Source organism: Notothenia rossii, assembly GCF_949606895.1.
Source record: "Notothenia rossii genome assembly, chromosome: 8".
Taxonomy (NCBI): domain Eukaryota; kingdom Metazoa; phylum Chordata; class Actinopteri; order Perciformes; family Nototheniidae; genus Notothenia; species Notothenia rossii.
This window is the reverse complement of record NC_136906.1, coordinates 64,625,627-64,645,642: the sequence shown is the minus strand read 5'-3', so window position 1 is coordinate 64,645,642 and position 20,016 is coordinate 64,625,627. Positions and strand designations below refer to the sequence as shown.

Below are 20,016 nucleotides of genomic sequence, written 5' to 3'. Positions count from 1 at the left end.
ATTGTATGACTAGAATTTTAAATGAAGAACAAAGGAGAGAGGTGGGAGGCGAGACAGACATAGAGAATGGAAGTAAGAGAGAAGCGGAATAAAAAGAGAGAGCAGGAAACAATGAGCACGGCACCCACTGAGAGGAATAATAGCTCCCCAAATGTTAAGGCATAAGTATCAGAAAGCACCTCGGGAAGTAGGCGATTTAACGCACCTTTGAGACTCTCGACTAAGGAGGAGCAGACAACAACATGCAACCATTGTAGGAGGCATAGGAACCAATTGTAATCTGTTCTTTTGTTGCTCTTTTCCTTCCTATTGCAATCTTTTTTTTCTATTTCACTCACACGCCACCCTCCTATTTAGCTCCCACTATGATTTGTATACAGTATGTTGTTCTGCGGCTGAGAGGGCTCCATTTCCACATAGATGGCTTTTTTCGGGAGCTGGGAAATTGGATACTACTGTCCTGGATTTAGTTTTTAGTTTTCTTCTTTTTCTCCCAGCAATGGCGGGGGTGGAAGTTGGGGAGAATTACACTCAACGACCCAACAGAAGCCTTCTATCTAAAGCCTCACGGATGCATTTATCAGAGCTCAACACTTATGAATTATGTACGGGGGCGGGAGACGACTCCACTGTAACAGGAGCAGGGAGGGAGGGAGGGGAGGGGAGGGGAGGGGGGAGAGAGAGAGACAGGGAGTGATACACAGGTGTGGATGCAGCAGATGCAGTCACGCACAGATGTACAAGCATGAAAAGCTACACAGACACACGCACACACTACTCCATTAAAATAAAATGCCATTAAAAAGGTAGGATCAGAGCAAAATCCATTAGGACAAATCTCCGTGAAATGAAATGAAGTAAAAGTAAAATGAAAAGGAGAGATAAAAATGGAATGAAAAAGAGGAGGGAGGCTGGGTTTTCACAGGCCCAGGGGCTACTGTTATCCACACTGAGACATTAGAACAACGGGCTACAATGAAAAGTAGCCTGAGCCGAACACATTTAGTGTGAGAGAAAGAAACAGACAGAGAAGGGGCGGGAAAGATGATGACAATGTAGAAACAATTTAAGAAAAGGAGAGGGGAGTAGGCTAAAAGTGGAGAACATATTGTTTGATTTTGGTTTCCAGAAGATTTATTTTAACAAATATATTTAGATTTTTTGCAATTATATCTATCTATATGACTTTTTTTCAGTTTGTGGTTGTAGAATTATTAATAATTCCTGGTGAATGTTGCTACAGTGTAGTTGTTGCATGAAGACAATTAATCTGTTGTCTGGTTAGATCTGTGAGGGAGACGGTGTTCATAACTGTCTGCCAAAATCCAACATGTCCAATATCCAATAGCCACGCTTATGTGGCCAAAATCTGATCAGCTTCTTTTCAGACAGGTTTTTATATAAATGGATCAGGACAGAAAGAGAGAGAATATGAGGGCACACATCTTCATGTATAAAAAGACATGAAAAGTGATAGGTGACTGTTAAAAGAGACAACGAGTAGGATTTTCAGTATCATTATTCCGTGACTATGTGTAAACCAACAGAAACCAAAGAAAAAAAAAAATCATACTCCTTGTCCCTTTAAATATAAAAAAAATCCCAATACTAAAAAAGAAATGACTTCCTAACATCAAAGTGTATTTACTTTCAGAAAGTTTGGGCCTCCCCATGTTTCACGTAATTAATACCAACGCAGCAGGCCATTTTCATTTAATAGCTAATCAAACAATAAAGGCGATTTATTTTATCAGCCAGTATGAGGCTGATTCTAATGAGTGGCAGTGTATGGGATGAGAGTGATTATCTGTGTCCCTCTCACACAATCCAATTAGCCACCATGGTTGATATTTCGCTTTGAAACAAACTCCAAGTAGTGTTCGAACACAGGCTATGGACACTGTTAATGAAGAATACAAGTTAAAAACGTGTTATGAGCTCAAATTAAACGGCGGAGAGGGACTTACCCTGGCACTTCCCAATGATCGAGCCAAAGTCATCTCTCACAGACCTGAGGAGCAAACACACCAGTGAAAAAGCAGCGACATGACAAGGATACACACACCGAAGGGGGCAACTATACAAACTTTTAGCCTTAGCTGACCTCATATAACGTGGGTTATAATTGCCACTTATGGCCTCCGAGCTGTAGTAGCTCAATGGATCACGCAGACAGGGTCTTAAGAGTGGGCAGTGTTTAGACAGACTCTTAAACAAAGCTCAATGGATAAGGCCTTGAGCCGACAAAACACCCACTCACACCGACAAATGCCATAAAGCAAGTCTATAACACACTCTGTGATTTAACAACAGGGGTGTGTACAAAGGAGTACGGAGAAACCCAGTACATCAATCTGAGGCATAAGAGGAGATTGGTCTCGATTACATCGGGTCAACCAACGCAGTTCTCAGAGTCAACAACAGATACTTTCTTTATTTGTACGTATTGATATGTGAAAATGACTTTCAATTACGCAGAGGGTCAAGAGGAAGGCAGCCCTTTGAGACAAATCAGTCGAAGAGAGAGCAAGACATATTTGTATACCTGCTTTATTGCTATTGATTTTCATTTCAATTTTGCTCCATTTAAAGCACTACATTGTGTCAATGGAGCACAGTGCTGAGCGGGCACATTTTTCCCGTGTAAGGGGGAAAATTGGATTTGTGTCGGAAAATAATTGAAACAGCTCAAAATGAGCACAAACACGCTCATGTGCATGTATGCTTTGGTCGATGATGGAAACATTTAGGCAGCCCGAAGTGCCACAAAAGGTTTGCTAAATTGACTCAAATGTTTTCTACTATGACTAATTGAGTTGTCTTTGATTGTATTGATGCTTTATTCTTCAGATACAAGCTTAGACTTTTTTTAAAAAGGGAGATGTGATTAGCCATCTTGTTAATTAAAACTCTCTCTATCACTCGCACACACAAAGACAGGGAGCTTCAAACAGCAGGAGAGAGTTCAATAATTACCTAATCTCCACACACTGGTCCTGAACCACTGCCAACAGTTTGCCATTACTGTGGAGAGAACAAGAGGATGGTCAGGAATGATCAAGAGAGAGAAAGAAAAGAGAGCACGGGCTGAGAGGAGGTCAATACAACCAACATTTTAGAAAGTGGAGGTGAAATGAATCCATGGTGATTAAGGAAGATAAGAGTGTGTGTCTGGAGGGGCAGGGAGATAAAGACTGTAATAAGAGCCAATGGTGGATGGCTTGAAGAGAGGAGAAACAATAATAATCGGGAGCATTAAACAGAGCAATGATAGTTAAAGACAGATAATCAAGGATGGATAGAGAATTAAAATGAAAGGCGAAAGGTTTAAAAGGCAGACAGGAATGAAATTGTAGGATCAAACACATCAACCTAATGGAAATCCACACTTAACGCCATCTTACATGCTGGGATCGATTGCCAATTAAAAAACGGCCTTTCTGTTGGGTGTGTCTGCTGTAGTGAGTAGAATTAAATGATTGGTCAAGGGGATAAGCAAAAGGGAGAGGAAACCAAACGAGAGGGAGGCTTAGAACAAGTCAGCAAGACCATGGCTTGCTTTCAGGTATTGATCACAAAGAGAGAGAGAGAGTGGAAGTGTGTGTGTGTGTGTGTGTGTGTGTGTGTGTGTGTGTGTGTGTGTGTGTGTGTGTGTGTGTGTGTGTGTGTGTGTGTGTGTGTGTGTGTGTGTGTGTGTGTGTGTGTGTGTGTGTGTGTGTGTGTGTGTGTGTGTGTGTGTGTGTGTGTGTGTGTGTGTGTGTGTGTGTGTGTGTGTGTGTGTGTGTGTGTGTGTGTGGCACCTTGCAAGCACCAGCTGCCAGTTGATCTGCTTATGGGCCAGGCGCACAAGACCCAGAGGTAGACACGAGCTGGAGGGGCTGATGTTTACAGGAACAAACAAACAAATCAAGGAATTAACATGTTAATTAATTAGATCAACAAAACAGCTAAACAGTTTTAACTTAACTTATATTATTATATAATTGTTAGAAGTCTTTTTAATGAGGGGTAAAAGTTCCCAGCAAAAACTTTCCTCCCTTAAACTTTCACAAATCTGATGAGAGCAACTTTTACTGAGGGACTGATCTCCAGGGAAAAGAGAAGCAACGGGTGGATGACATCATTCTTAATCACTGTGTCTAGAGTGATGGGTTGAAAAGTCAGTGAATCTGATGTAAAACATTAATCACTACATGAAAGTGTGAACGGGAAATTTATTAGCATAGATGAGACCATTTTTTTAACTAAATTAAATATATTTTTTTAATATATTTATGCTCAAATAAAAAATAAATCAAATAAACACAGTACCCAAAATGTAGTTAAAGTGAAATTACAATCACTTGAATTAAACAATAAAAGTAGGATAAAAGTAAGTAAAAAAGAAAAATAGTTCAGCATTAAATTAAATTAGATAATGTACTTTAGAAATGTTGTTTTTATTTTTAAATAAAAAACATGTAATACAATCATCATCATACAATTTTAAATGTACTAGTAATTAATTTAGAGGTTATTTAATGTAAAAATTATGAACTGTCAAACAGATGTTGATCTGAAGAGTACAGTTTAGTTTTGAGTTTTATCAGTCCTGTATACTGCCTGTCTTAGTGTGCAAGTAGTGGGGATGTTGCCACCGCTGGTCTTATTGGATTGATTTGATTTGCTGTGCAGTTGAGGATTTGGTGAAATTGATTCTAACAAAATCTTGTTTAGCAACAAAATATGCATTTTAAAGTTTATCAACATTGCATGTTTGTACTATACTACGACACATGGAAGGAATTCAACCCACTCTGCTGGGTCATTTGTACTGTAATAAAATCCCTGATTTCTCATCCAAAAAAGAAAAAGAGAAGGGAAGCTAAGAGAAAAGCATGACTAGAGGAGGTCTTAAATATTTAATGAGTTTATTGATGGTGCTAGCCAACCACCTTCTGATGAGATAAGCAGGCCTTGGTGCTACAGCACTACAGAATCCACTGCAGGCCAGATAAAGCCATCTGTTAAACAGGTTTCAACAGATACTGTGCGATAAGAGCAAGGTAAGAAATGATGCATCTAGAATAAAGGGTTGTGTCTTAGAGACTTTTGTTAAGTAGTTTTCAGGAGGTACAGATAAACCGGTAGGGTTCCAGTTGTGTTGGATTATTTATAAATTATTTAATTCCAGGTTAAGGTAAAAAGCATAGGCCTATTTAATTTTGGTCAAATAATAGAACTAGTAAAATGGCTCTAGGTGAATTGAACAAGGTAACATCGGTAGTTCATTGTTAGTGCGGCTATCATAGTAATTTTAAATAATCATTCAAACATAAAAGACGGCCACCGTGATTGGAAACATTCTGAGCAAAGTTATATTATCCATCCATCCATCTTCTCCCGCTTATCCGTGGTCGGGTCGCGGAGGTAGCAGTTCCAGCAGAGAGCCCCAAACTTTCTTTTCTCTGGCCACATCAACCAGCTCTGACTGGGGGATCCCAAGGCGCTCCCAGACCAGCGAAGAGATATAATCCCTCCACCTGGTCCTAGGTCTACCCCTTGGTCTCTTCCCAGCTGGACGTGCCTGGAACACCTGCCTAGGTAGGCGCCGAGGTGGCATCCTAACTAGGCGCCCGAACCACCTCAACTGGCTCCTTTCGACGCGAAGGAGGAGCGGTTCAACTCCGAGTCCCTCCCGGATGACTGAACTTCTCACCTTATCCCTAAGGGAGACAGCAGCCACCCTGCGGCGAAAACCCATCTCGGCCGCTTGTATCCGCAATCTCGTTCTTTCGGTCATGACCCATCCTTCATGACCATAGGTGAGGGTAGGAACGAAAATGGCCCGGTAGACAGAGAGCTTTGCCTTCTGGCTCAGCTCCCTTTTCATCACAACGGTGCGGTAAAGCGACTGCAGTACCGCTCCCGCTGCTCCGATTCTCCGACCCATCTCACGCTCCATTGTTCCCTCACTCGAGAACAAGACCCCGAGATAATTGAACTCCTTCACTTGGGGTAAGGGCTCATTCCCTACTAAGTTATATTATTATTATTGTTATTCTTAAGACTCATATTTGTGTAGCTTTTTTGAAGTACCAAACCAAAAAATGATTTCATAGTCAGTGCTTAAAAAATACACACCCTTTTTTGCATTCATAAAGATAGCTCATTTACATACAAGCGGTCTACAGACATTACAAGTAATAACTTTGTTTTAAATGTAATGTACTCAAACACAGCCACATAACTTGAGCACCATGAATCACAGTTGCATGTGGTCAATCACAATGTGGAAATAATGTCAAGTCACGTAAACCTGCTAGCAATATATTGATAAACGTACCTGTACCACAAGTAGTGCAAGACTAGACGGAATGGCCCTGTAAGAAATAAATCACAGTTAGTAAGCATCACAATGGCAACCCTGTACTAATGACATCAGGTCTGATGATCATGATTCTGGGACCTCCTACAGTAAGATTAGGGAAAATGTGTTTCCTTGGTTATAAATCTTGGAAGGAAACTTGCATATCTTACTTAGTTAGATACCTTGAATACTGATGGGCTTCAATTTGAGTGAACAGACACATTTGGAAAAAACAATAGTCAAGGGCCAGGTGCTGATTATATATTTTGTGATTAAGTAAAGTGCCCCCTTTCAATGTGAAGAGTATCACAATTAGGCAACACAAATATAAAAGCTTACCTGTCACTGCTTTGGCAATAACTGATGTGTTGTGCTCCTTGTTGCCCCGCAACTGCAAATGTTAGAAAGTGACATGTGAGCTCAGCAGTAGCATCGGGGTCATCATTTATTATGTGTTAACTTTAATTAACATGTGACAGCGCCAAAGTTAGGCTAGCACCCACATACTTGTTAGGCTATGGCTCGCTTAATGGCGCGGAATATCAATGTTACCGAATGAATGGAACTTAACTGCTGATTGCAAAAGTAATCATGATGAAAAATGAAGCTACACAATAGGTCAATGTGCAAGGAGAATGTGAGGATTTGGCTAGCAATGTATTGTGCTACGTGGCTTTGGTGTGCAACTGATTAAGAGTTGACTCTCAAAGGGTGATCTTTACAGATAAATGTTCAACATGATAACCACGTACCTTACTAAAAACACGGGAATAAAGAAGTCTGACCAACCTGAGTGTCTGTCTCTGCCGGCCATTCGTTAATAACAAGTAAATCGTACAAAATGTTTTCATCTTCGCCTTCTATCAGGCTTTCCTCAGCCATGTTTACTTGAACAGCCTGTCAAAAAAAAGTCTACGGGGAGCAGCACTGGACAATATTTATAAGGGAACAGCGTTTGGAAAATGTAGTTTACAGCCCAAGTTAAGTATTCTCATGGCTTGATAATAACTTAAACGCTATGATGTTTAAACACAGACATATATGCTGTCGTAGCCCTCCTTGTATAATTTGCAATTATATTATATCCGTATTTTACGAACTCACCAACCGGAACCAATGATACAAGTCATTTTTGCAGGACCACTAAAGGAGTTGCACCGGCAGCGTTTTCGGGTAAGAATATCTATCAATCTAACCGTGTTCATGTTGCATGAATTCAACATTACTTTAATTTTAAAAACCACGTGAGTGCAGTGAAACCTTAAATATGTATTTTGTTCAACAGAAATGGGTGTTATGCCTGAAATAGCGCAGGCTGTGGAAGAGTTCTAAGACTGGCTGTAAATCTACGTCTGTTTTGTGATATCTGTGCTGTGCACATTGTTTCGACCTGTTAGACATTTCTGCAAGCTTAACAGTTGACACTAAACTGATTTATTGCAATCGCTACGTGTCAGGCTACCTACTGACATCCAGGCAGAGTCTATTCCATGTATTCTTGGTGGAGGAGATGTGCTTATTGTAGGCCTCCCTCTTTATTTCTTATTCAAAATTTGAACACAACAAGTTTCTGCCTCATTCTCCTTTTGTATTCCCTTTTTCAGGCGACAGAAACTGGTAGTGGTAAAATAGGGGTAAATACTTGACAGTCACTCAGATTATAATACAACTAACATATAAAGTTTGCATTTAAACATCAGCCCAAGTTGGAAACATTACAAAATGTATGTGTAATCATTTCTGATCCACAGGCCTTCAGTATGCCAGTGATTGTGTATGAGACCCTGAAGGATGAGCAGGAGGGCAAGCCTGGCAGAGCTTCCATCAAGACTGGTAAGTGTGAGGTGACCTGCCTTTGTGACATGCAACAACATTAACATTAACCTTTCTGTTGGTCGCTTGTTAGCAGACCCTTCACACGATGGCAGGGCGAACAGGTACAGGCAGGTAGCGATAGCCCTATAGTTTAAATCTACTACCCACAAATAAACATGTGGACATGGGTTACTATTTAAACATTTTTTTTAAATATATTTAGGAACCTATCCATGTGATTTTAAGTGGGGTTGGACCTCAAATCCTCTAGGGGGTCCCGGTAAGATTTTTTATTTATTTTGGAGTTAAATGCATCAATCTGGTGCATTTTGAGGGGAAAATAAAGAGACTAGATTTATGGAAACACCTATATGAAACAGAACTATACATTTCAATAATCATAAAAATCATGTCCAAAACCAATAACATACCATATCAATATGAAAAAACACTGAAACTTGTTTATTTATTTATTTTTGGTTCATTTATATTTGTGAGTGTGTCTGTGCTCCTGAATCAGCCTCTCCTGTCTCCCTCCTCTCGCCCCTGCTCCTCTTTGAGGCAGCACCAAAGGCTAGTTTTAGCTCTCAACAAGTTTTAAAAGTGTAACTTACCTTTTTTCACCTATTTTTTATTTTTTTTTACTTTTTTTTCATGCATATTTTACTAATCACTACCCCCTCAAATGGGAATATGTGTTTACATAAATGGTGACCAAACCGTTTGAGACACACTGAGAACTTAGACCAGTGGTTCTCAAACTTTTTCTGTCAGGCCCCCCCTTTGGAGAAAAAAAAAAGTCTGGCCCCCCCAACACAAATGGTCAGGCTCAGTGGCGGCAGCCAGAGATTTATTTTGGGGGTGCTGTGGGGTAGCTTGACGTTTCATAGAGGGTGCTCAAACATTTAGGGTTTCCCATTAATGTACCGGTCGCTACAGTGGAATTTTCTAGTGCAACACTCCCCACGCATATACACAGTCAGACAGTTACAATGAAGGCTCGATAATCAGCTCACGGCATATAGGTGTAAGCAGGGGTAAAGCGCTATTTTTATAGGCGGTGTGTGGACCTCACATAGGGGGGTCCGGGGGCAAGCTCCCCCGGGAAGATTTATTTTTAAATATTGAAGTTAAAAGCATCAATCTGGTGCACTTTGAGAGCAAAATGAAGAGATCTATGGATACATCTCTCAACACCCATTTGAAACAGAACTGTAAACAGATTGACTTTTTCTTTATGGATATTTTACAAATCACCCTTTTAAACTTTATTCTTTTTTTACTGTCATATAGTATTTCATACCTGTTTTTCATTTATTCTCTTATTTTTTTATAACTATAATGATCATATAAATGTGTGCCTTGGAAATAATTGATTATCTTTAATGGTGACCAAAACGTTTGAGACCCACTGAGATAATTTAGACTAAAGTTAACTATCTAAACACTGAGAGAGTCCTTTAGCTCACTGAGCCTCTCAGTCCGACAGGAGAGGACTCTCTTCCACCTTGTTGTTGAAAAAACTCCTTATATCTGTTAGCGTAGCTCGCTAGCACCAGAAGCTAACAACAACGATCTCCGGTACCAGTGCGCTCTCTCTCTCCCGCGCACGCACACAAAATGGCTCGTTCCACACACACACAGAACCGAGCTTTAATGAAACACAGAGACCCAGACGTAATAGTACTGTACTGCATCATATTATTTTCGAATCAATAATTTTAAAATTATGATTTTCTTTTAAATCTTTTCTATTTCTTTTTTTTAAATAACCATTTTTCCTCCTGGTCTCTCGCGCCCCCCCTGTCATGCCTCTGCGCCCCCCCAGGGGGGGGCGTACCCCCCACTTTGAGAACCACTGACTTAGACTAAGTTAACTATCTAAACACTCAGAGAGTCCTTTACCTCTCCTGAGCTGAGGTTATCCCGAGCTTGACTGATACACAGAGACCAATCAAGGGCTTCGATTTATAATCTGTATGACAGTGGCCATGTCGGCAGGCCACATCATGAAGACAGCCAGTCACCCTGTGTGAGGCAGGCCACTTAACAGGCCAGGCCATCGGAAAACCCCCCGGTCCTTCCGATGGCCAGTCCGGGCCTGGGTACAGGAGGCGTAGAGCGAGGGATCATTGTCCACAAGTTGATTGATCGCAGATGGAGTCGTGTTCGCTGACGGATACAAAAAAAAGAAGAAATACCTAAATGGGTCGTGAAATACACTTGGGCGGCCGTTAATATACCTGGGCGACCCGCCCAAGTAAAGTCTATGTGTGGGAAACCCTGGTGCGGTCCTAGTAGTTATCAGTCATATTATTATCATTAACTAATTGGGGCACTATAGCAATGTTTCTCATGTTTCTTGTCTTCTTCTCTTCAAGTAATGACCTGGGTGTGACTTTTGAGATCCCTCAACAATTGAAGAGTCAGCCCTTCTTTGCCTCCTGCGTTCTAAAGGTATCAAATCAAAGTAATGCTGGATTAAACAGGTGCCAGTTTTACACCATACAAATGGTTCTTTTTCTTATCTGTGTTCAAGAATGCAGAGCTGCAGTTCAACTTTGGAGGAGAAGACTTTAAAAATGCCCCCAATAGTGGGTTTGTTGCCATGGACCAGGCGCCATAGGGCCACGCAGTCAAATCTACTCAGGCAGGTGTGTGGATACCACCTTATTTCATATACAAAAAGAACAGATATACGGAATTGAACTGCGATGACTATCATACACCTTAACCAGAGACAATTTAGATAAAACAATCGTTAGTTTCACAATAAAAGCCTTCTTTCGTTGGATATTTTTAAATCATATTACCAGAGCGGTCATTTTACCATTGCTAATGTGACTGATATATTCCTGCATTGACTAGCCCTCTTTTCTCTGTTTGTGCAGGCAGTGCCAAAGTGAGTCAGGTGAAAGCAACATCCAATTCACCCAAAGCCCTGATCATCGAGCCATCTAAAGAGTTGGCCGAACAAACCCTCAACAATGTCATTCAATGTGCGAAATACGTGGATAACCCCAAACTCAGGTATGACTTTAGTGAGGTATTAACAACAATGGATTTCACAAACATCGGAAAACCATTTCCTGTGCAGTACTTATGCTGAGCCATATCTAAAAATATACGTTCTGCACATTTAACAGTATTATACTTTTTAAATGTCCCTGCATTATCTTTTATAGATGACATTTTTGTTTTATACCAGCAGATTTTAAATGTTGATATCAGTAATGCAGTAATGTTTTTGATTTGGCTTACAGGAACCTGTTGGTGATTGGTGGTGTGCCTGCCAAGGACCAGATGGCTGCTCTGGAACATGGGGTATGTGACATGTACGGTCTCCAAACAAACTGAGTTTACACTTTTTAAGTAGTTTTAACTAACAGATATTTTTGCCTTGTTTGCCTCTTCTGTTTCTGATTTTTGTGTCAAATTTTAATAAGGTTGACATTGTCGTGGGAACACCCGGAAGACTGGACGACCTCATATCCACCGGGAAGCTCAGTCTGTCCCAAGTCCGCTTTCTCGTCCTGGATGAGTGTGTATGTTCAACACATCTTTAGTATTTCCCTTTTTAAAATCAGAAGCATTCATTTTTGCATCCATCAAAGTACAGTTAATGGTTAATCAGTGTTCCCTGTATCCCTCAGGATGGCCTTCTGTCCGCAGGCTATACAGACTTTATCAACAGGATTCATAACCAAATCCCTCAGGTCACCTCTGATGGCAAGAGACTGCAGGTAACACTTCAGATAAATCACATATGTGTCAAAAAATCAGTTATATGCTTTTTTCAGTCCATTTTAAACAGTAAAGTAAAACAACACACTTAGATGATTGTTAAAGCAATTTTGGGGTATTTTCTGAAAACGTTTTATATGTGAGGTGCAGATGAATTAAAGGAATATGTTAACGATGCTTGTTTGTGCTCACCAGCTGTGGTCAGAAGCCATCAAGATACTAAAGGGCGAGTACACAGTGAGGCCCATCAAAGAGCACAAGATAGACCAGGCCATAATCTGCCATCAAGATCGACTGTGACAACATGGAACAGTACTTCATTCAGCAAGGAGGAGGTATACTACTGAGAATTTCAGCCATCACTAGACATATATCAAATAATAAGGACTTAATTAATGTTTAACTTATTTTCTACTAAAAAAATCTGAATAAACACTCAGTTTTGGTGTTTTTTCTTTAGGTCCGGACAGTAAAAGCCACCAGTTGTCCTGCGTTTGTCTCCATGGTGATCGTAAGCCCAATGAGCATAAGACTAACTTGGAGCGTTTCAAGGTAAAACAACAAGAACTTAATGATACCTTTTTGATGGATGACATCCAGTCTATTTATGTTGTAAGATCTTCTTGTGTTCACAGAAAAAAGAAGTGAGGCTGTTGATCTGCACAGATGTAGCTGCCAGAGGAATTGACGTCCACGGAGTTCCGTATGGTAAATATTTCAGATCTTCAAAATAAAACGGACCAGCGGTCATCACAAAATCATAAATGTTTTTATATAAGACCGCTCTCTTCATCTTTCTCCAGTGATTAATATCACCCTGCCAGATGAGAAGCAGAACTACGTTCATCGTATCGGCAGAGTCGGAAGAGCCGAGAGGTAAGCGCTGACAAACTGAGACTGAGTTTGTGTATTTTGGCTGAAGAGGAGTTACAATTATTATTTTCCTCTGTCACCATATTAGTTTTGTTTTTAAATTCACACAATATACCTTTTTAAAATGTCTCATTAATCTATAATTTAACTGAAAATAATTACATTTTAGTTTCTTTTTGCTTTTAACTTGCAGAATGGGACTGGCCATTTCCTTGGTTGCTATGGAAAAGGAGAAGGTAGCAGATATACAGAAAAATGCTAATTCATTTTAATTACAGATAACTTTTAAAAGAAGTTCAAATCAAATGTTTTCTTCATATTTGCAGGTGTGGTACCACGTTTGTGCGAACAGAGGCAGAGGCTGCTACAACACACGACTGAAGGAGGGCGGAGGTTGCACCATCTGGTACAAAGAGAAAGAGGTGAACAAAGATGCAGAAACAAACTAAATCAAGCCAAGGCAGCTAGGAAAATCTGTAATTTGATATACAACTGATTCAGCAGAGGGCTTTTTAAGTGATTTGATAGGAAGCAGATGCAAACATTCAAAGTAAAACTCCAATGAGCAGAAAGGTTTTGCTATAATTTGGAAGCATTGAAAGCTTGACACACACACTTTTGACCCATATGACATAATTCCACACTAACCATTGTGGATTCTCTATTCTACTTGTCTTTTATTCCCTTTCCTCTTTCCACAGCTCCTGTCAGATATTGAGGAGCATCTGAAGTGCACCATCACACAGTGCGAGCCAGACATCCAAGTACCTTTGGATGACTTTGATGGAAAGGTCACCTATGGTCAGCGTAAGGCTTTGTGAGGTATGTTTTAAACTGCTTAGAAATTGGTAATTTTTTCATAATCATTGCACAGATTTGCTGGTAACTTTGATAAAGATACATCCACTGCAGTTGTGTTGAGCATGACTAACAAACCTGTTGCCCTTGCCTAGGTGGTAACTAAAAGGGTCACGTGGATGCTCTGGCACCAACGGTCCTGGAACTGGCTAATCTTGAGAGGGAAGCCCAATCTTCCTTCCTCCACCTGGGATACATGCCAAACCAGCTTTTCAGAGCCTTCTGAACACGCCCCATCTAGCACTAAAACTTTTCAGATTAAAGAAATGCTTCAACAGGAAACAGAACCTTTATGATACAACGCAGTAGTGTGCAGTTATTTCTCAAGTTGTTTTCCCACCCAGAATTATGAACATAACAAAATAATCCAAATTTTAAATCTACTATTTCACTCGGTATGCCAAACTTGACTCTGATACATACACTAATGAAAAATACTTTGTTGGATTGTGTTTTATTTTCTGATGTGGTTGAATGAAATATTTAAGTTTCTTTATGGAGTAATTGGCTAGAAAGTCAATGTATTGAAGTGTCTGGGTGTATTTTCTTGTGAAATAAACTAATCGCCTGCTCAGTTTGAGTTCAAAAGTAGGCAAGTATCTCCAACAATTATGAACATCTCCTGTTTATTACATTTATTAGGTCTGTTAATAATTTCTGATAAATTCATGAGAATAAATAATCTTCACAGAGCAATATTTTTTTTCCGTCTGTTGTTACTGAATTGTTTCCAGTTATGAGTAAGGCCTCCTACACAAAGATTGAACATGCGTTTTTAAAACCAAGCACAGTTTTCTTGGCTCACCAATCAGCAGCCATATTAGTAGAAAAGAATAAAGAAAGATGTAGAGTTAGACCACGCTGGTCTACTGCTAGGTGGACATTGCGATAGTGGACGGAGATTGGAGTGAACGTTGACGTGAGTGCGAGATTGAGAGCAGCTGGTGGAATGGCGTCTTTGAGTCCTGGAGAGGAGGATATGGAAAGTGCATCTGAAGGAGAAGGAGGGTGGAATGAAGTAAGGAAAAACAGGGCTCTCAAGTTTTGAACAGAGTTCAGAGTGAGATCTTGGCAGCGGTGTTTGGTAATACAACTTCTGGCTCCCCTCAAAGTTACCATGAAGCCCTCTGTACCGCCAATGTCAACGGGGGGGGGGGGGGGGGAACGCAGTGAAATGCGTGTGTCTCACGCCAAATGCGTGAGACTTGAGAGCTCTGGAAAAAGTATTCAAGAAAGAAGATAGACATGTCAAGTGACAGTCTTAGTGAATCTGATTCGCAGAATGAATTGAAGAAAGTAAAAAAAAAGGATTGAGAATGAAGAGTGGAAAGTGATCGTGGAGTTTGGTGAGCAATCTGCAGCTAAGCTACATCCAGTGGCCTTGACTAAAGCGATTCACAAAGAAATTGGATCGATAAAGCAAGCAAGATTTCTGAGCAAAGGACGGATGTTGGTTAAATTGATGAATGCAAAACAACAGGAAAAGTTACTGAAAATGAAGACCCTGAATGAAGTTCGAATTAAATGCCATGTTCCTGGAGCAAATCGGAAAATACTTGGAGTTATCAGTGGAGTTCCCATAGAAATCGGCTTAGAAGAACTCAAGAAAGAAATGAAAGGGGGAAAAGTGTCTCTAGTTAAGCGTCTTCCTACTAGGTATCAGGGTAAGCTAGTGGATAGTTTTTCTGTTCTTCTTCAGTTTGAAGAAACAATACAACAGAAGATAATGATAGGTTGCATGAGCTTCCCAGTTAGAGAATTCATCCCTAAACCTCTGCGGTGCTTTAACTGCCAAAGGTTTGGGCATGTGGCAGACAAGTGCAAAGCAACTAAGCCCAGGTGTCCAACATGTGCGGGGGAACATGAATATGGTAGTTGTACTGCAGGTGCTAAGGTGAAATGTTGTAACTGTGGTGGGGAACATAGTGCTGCATATCTGCGAAGTGCAAAAAAAGGCCAAGGAGGTGCAGAGATACAAAGTACAAAATAAAGTCTCATATGCTGAAGCAACAGAAAAGGTTTCACTAAACATAGCTAGGAAATCCCAAGTAGCAGTAAGTATGTTCTCTTCAAAAGATTTTCCCAAACTCCCACAGGCAAAGGAAAGCTCCACAAAGTGTTCACATAAGTGTGTTATCGAGAGGATGCATTGATTGTTAATAAGTACAAATGTGTGGCCTTTATTGGAAAAGTGGTGAATGTTGCTTTACAACACACAAAAAAGAGGTCAAGACTGAAAACAATAGTGGAAGCAGCAGGTGAATTGTTGGGGATAAAGGATATAACCGTTGAAATGATACATGATATGCTAACCACCAATAATGATGATCCACAGATTAATGAATAGATTAATGGTTTTTCTCATTCTGCAATGGAATGCTAGAAGCCTTATTGCAAATGGACAAGAATTCAAGACCTATACATATCAGTTAAAAGAAAAACCAGACGTTATTTGTATTCAAGAAAAATGGCTGAAGAATAATTTGGACTTCATAATTGGGGGATATACTGCTATAAGACAGGATAGAAATGATGGCCAGGGAGGGGGATGTGCAATCTTTATCAGAGAAGTCATGTCTTATAGTAGGCTAACATTTAAGAACAGTCATGATTTAGAAATAGTGGGTGTAGAAGTTTGGATTAATAAAAGGAAAATTAGTGTCCTGAATTTTTATAATCCATGTAATAAACTCAAAATAGAGGAATTAGACAGTCTCTGCCAAGGAAAGGAAATAATATGGTTTGGTGATTTTAATGCACATAATACAATGTGGGGAGGGAGATCAACAGATTACAATGGACAGGTGGTGGAGGACTTAATGGAGGCAAAGGAATTAGTTTGTTTAAATAATGGGCAAGGTACAAGGATCAATTTTAGAGATGGAACAGAGTCTGCGATCTACCTAACTCTTGTAACAAGTGAATTAGCTTCTGGTAGCAGTTGGGAAGTATTGGCAAATAACAGTATTGGGAGTGATCATCTTCCGATTATAATCAAGTTTGATATAAATCATGTGGTTGAGCTAGACGGTATCATGAGATGGACTTTTTCTAAAGCAAATTGGGAGATATTTGCTAAATTGTGCGATAATGAATTTGATCAGATTGATATGGCAGGAAGTATTGATGAAATAAATTAACAATTTACTTCAAATATAATTAAAGGCGCTTATCAAACTATTGGGAATAAAACTGGTAAACTTAGTAAATGTGTTAAGATGGTACCGTGGTGGAACAAAGAATGTAATGATGCAATCCGAAACAAAATCAGGCTGTTTGGAAAGCTAAGAAAGACACATTCATTACATAATTTATTAGAATATAAAAAGGCTCAGGTAAGGAACATTGTTAAAAGAGCAAAAAGGGAGTGTTGGAGAGGATTCTGTTCAAGTATTGGTAGAACTACTCCATTAGATAAAGTATGGGGAAGGATTAAGAAGATGAGGGGAATAAGACAGCAGAGTAACCTGCCAGTGTTAGAGAATGGAGGGGAAGTTGCCACTGGTGCTTTGGAGAAGGCAGAAATTCTAGCTAAAAATGTTGTCAAAGTTCATTCTTCGGAAAATTTGACAGAAGAAGGTAAGATCAGGAGGCAGGAAGTGTTCGATGAACATCCTAATGTATATGAAGAAAGACATTCGTCGCAGAGTGTTGTAAATTTACCTTTTTCTATTCAAGAGTTGAGAAGAGCATTAAGTAAGTGTAAAATGACTGCTCCTGGGAAAGATAATGTGTGTTATATAATGTTGACCAAATTAAGTGATTTTGCATTAGGAAAGCTGCTGGGCCCAGGAGTTCAAAACTTTTAATCCCTATCTGATCAGATCAGATTTGGATTTTGGGGAGTTCAAAACCAAAAAACAGTATTAGGATGACTTTGATATCCGATCAGATCAGGAAATCCAATCAAAGCTTTAATCTGGATCAAATCTTCAAAACGGGTAGTTCAAACCGACAACACAGGATTGATCAGTTTGATCCCAAAAAACTGGATTACCCTGATCCCACCAGAGGGGTGGATTTCCAGTGGATTACCAGAGCAAAATGTACTGTACAATTTATTTTAAAATATGTTTCAATTTAAATAAGATGGCAACGTTTGTTAACTGAAATAATACACACTTTTTAGCCTTCATGGGAAATACATTTTATTTTTCCCATTTTTGCTCACGTTTGTGGTGGCCTATTTTGTTTTTCAACCAAATGTTTATAACATAAATGTTGATGCTCATAAAAGTGTAACAGCAAAGATTGTCAATCAAAAATGTAATTTAGATTAAAGTAAAAATATCTTCAACAAAAAAAAAGTCCATCATCTGTCATCACCTTTCAAATAAAAAAATATAATTAGACATTATAGATGTCTCTGCGATGTGGTCTCTTGTCTTCCTTGTATTATTTTTCATATCCACTAGATGGCGATCGGTAGGATTAAAGCACTGATATTCAGGATCTAGTCATCTTGAAAAATCGTAATCTGGATCAGGGTGATCCTAACCTGAATTGCTTTGAACTCCAGGGACAACATTTGGCCGACTTGTCTGATCCTGGATCACAAAAAATGGGATTTCAAAATCTGATTGGATCTGATTGAGATTAAAAGTTTTGAACTCCTGGGCCCTGGAGATGTACAATAAGATCTGGGAGAAAGGGAAGCTGCCAATAGTATGGAAAGAGTCAGTCATTATTCCTATTAGGAAACTTGGGAAAGATCCAACAAGTCCAGGCAGTTATAGAACTATAGCTCTGACATCGCACTTGTGTAAAGTTATGGAAAGAATGATAACAGAAAGGCTGACATACTACATTGAGAAAAATGAACTAATGACTCCTTATCAGGGTGTGTTTAGAAGAGGGCGGAGTACTTTAGATCCACTGCTGTGCCTGGAGTCTGAAGTCAGGAAAGCCCAAGCGAATAAGGAGTGTGTTGTAGCTGTATTCTTTGATGTGGAAAAAGCTTACGATATGATGTGGAAAGAAGGATTATTAATAAAACTGGACATTATGGGTCTGGGAGGTAATGTATATAATTGGATTATGTATTTTTTGTTTGGCCGTGCCATCAGAGTCCGAGTTGGCAAGTCATATTCTCGAAGGCATGAAGTTGAAAATGGAACCCCGCAGGGGAGTGTCATCAGTCCTCTTTTATTTTCTATCATGATCAATGATATATACACACAAGTAGGATCTTATATTGATAAGTCACTTTTTGCAGATGATGGAGCTATTTGGAAAAGGGGCAGAAATGTAAAATATATTGTAGCTAAGATTCACGAAGCCATAACGGAAATTGAAAGCTGGTCTCTGACATGGGGGTTTAGATTGTCGGTGGAAAAAACTGAAACTTTATTTTTTACGAGGAAAAGGATAGGTGAGGAGGTTAGGTTAAAACTTTATGGACAAGATCTAAAGAAACTGAAGACATTTAAATTCCTGGGAATATGGTTGGATGAGAGAGTCACATGGAGTACTCACATTGATAAAGTAGTAGATAAATGTAAAAGGGTTTTAAATGTTATGAGGTGCTTGGCAGGCACTAAGTGGGGGGCTGATCAAGCTGCTTTGAGGAACGTATACACAGCCTTAATTAGATCAGCCATAGAATATGGACTAATAGTGTATGGTTCAGCTGCATATTCTTCTCTTCAAAAATTAGATAGAGTCCAGGCACAAGCACTAAGGATATGCTGTGGGGCAGTAAGATCTACACCAGTGTCGGCACTTCCGATAGAGGTTGGAGAAGTACCAATTTCTTTGAGGAGAAAGCAGTTAATTGTTAATTACTGGGCAAATCTACAGGGCCATAAAGATACTCACCCTACTAAACAAACTGTACAAACAAGTTGGGAAAGTAACAAAATAAAAAAAGAAAGTTTTTGTGTTTGTGTTTCGGAAATATGTAAGGAATTCAAAGTTAAAGAATGGAATATTAGTCCAACGGTGTTGTTATCAGCTGTTCCACCATGGTTGCTACCTCAACCTATAGTAGATTTATCATTATTGAAACGGTTACATTCAATGAAGAACAAAATCAATGTACAGGCTTATGTGAACACTGTTCTACATGAACAATATGGGCACTTTATAAAAATATTTACTTATGGATCCAAAAATCCAGAAAATGGTCTAACTAGTTGTGCATTTTATGTTCCTGAGTTAAAAGTCAAAGTGGGAAAGCGTACAAGTGATCACATTGCAGTATATACAGTAGAGATGATGGCTATCTCTCTAGCACTTCAGTGGGTAGAGGAAATACAGCCAATACGAGTGGTCCTTTGCTCTGACTCCAGTGCAGCTCTGGAGAGTATAAACAACTTCTCTTCAGAATGTCGTCAGGATATTTTACATGAAATTTTACAAATCATGTTTATGTTAGT

At 39.5% G+C, this 20,016-nt stretch overlaps 1 protein-coding gene and 1 pseudogene across 2 annotated transcripts in view; one reads left to right on the top strand and one right to left on the bottom strand.

Moving 5' to 3' along the window:
- The window catches only part of nbas (NBAS subunit of NRZ tethering complex), a 184,705-nt gene extending 177,429 nt beyond the window's left edge, over nt 1-7,276 (bottom strand). Inside the window, exons 1-6 of the mRNA XM_079645282.1 lie at nt 7,139-7,276; nt 6,689-6,740; nt 6,326-6,362; nt 3,801-3,878; nt 2,977-3,024; nt 1,968-2,011 (exon numbers count right to left, since the gene is read on the bottom strand). Coding sequence (XP_079501408.1) covers nt 1,968-2,011; nt 2,977-3,024; nt 3,801-3,878; nt 6,326-6,362; nt 6,689-6,740; nt 7,139-7,231 — 352 coding nt within the window. The 5' untranslated portion in view covers nt 7,232-7,276. The remainder of the gene's footprint in view (nt 1-1,967; nt 2,012-2,976; nt 3,025-3,800; nt 3,879-6,325; nt 6,363-6,688; nt 6,741-7,138) is intronic.
- Nucleotides 7,277-7,323: 47 nt separating this feature from the next.
- Nucleotides 7,324-14,339, top strand: LOC307015091 (ATP-dependent RNA helicase DDX1-like; annotated as a pseudogene). Its single transcript, XR_013810555.1, has 15 exons — nt 7,324-7,522; nt 7,954-7,983; nt 8,101-8,182; nt 11,056-11,194; nt 11,428-11,488; nt 11,611-11,709; nt 11,818-11,907; nt 12,104-12,243; nt 12,369-12,460; nt 12,544-12,616; nt 12,712-12,784; nt 12,975-13,017; nt 13,108-13,203; nt 13,483-13,603; nt 13,735-14,339. The product of XR_013810555.1 is annotated as an ATP-dependent RNA helicase DDX1-like (transcript).
- Nucleotides 14,340-20,016: the final 5,677 nt, after the last annotated feature.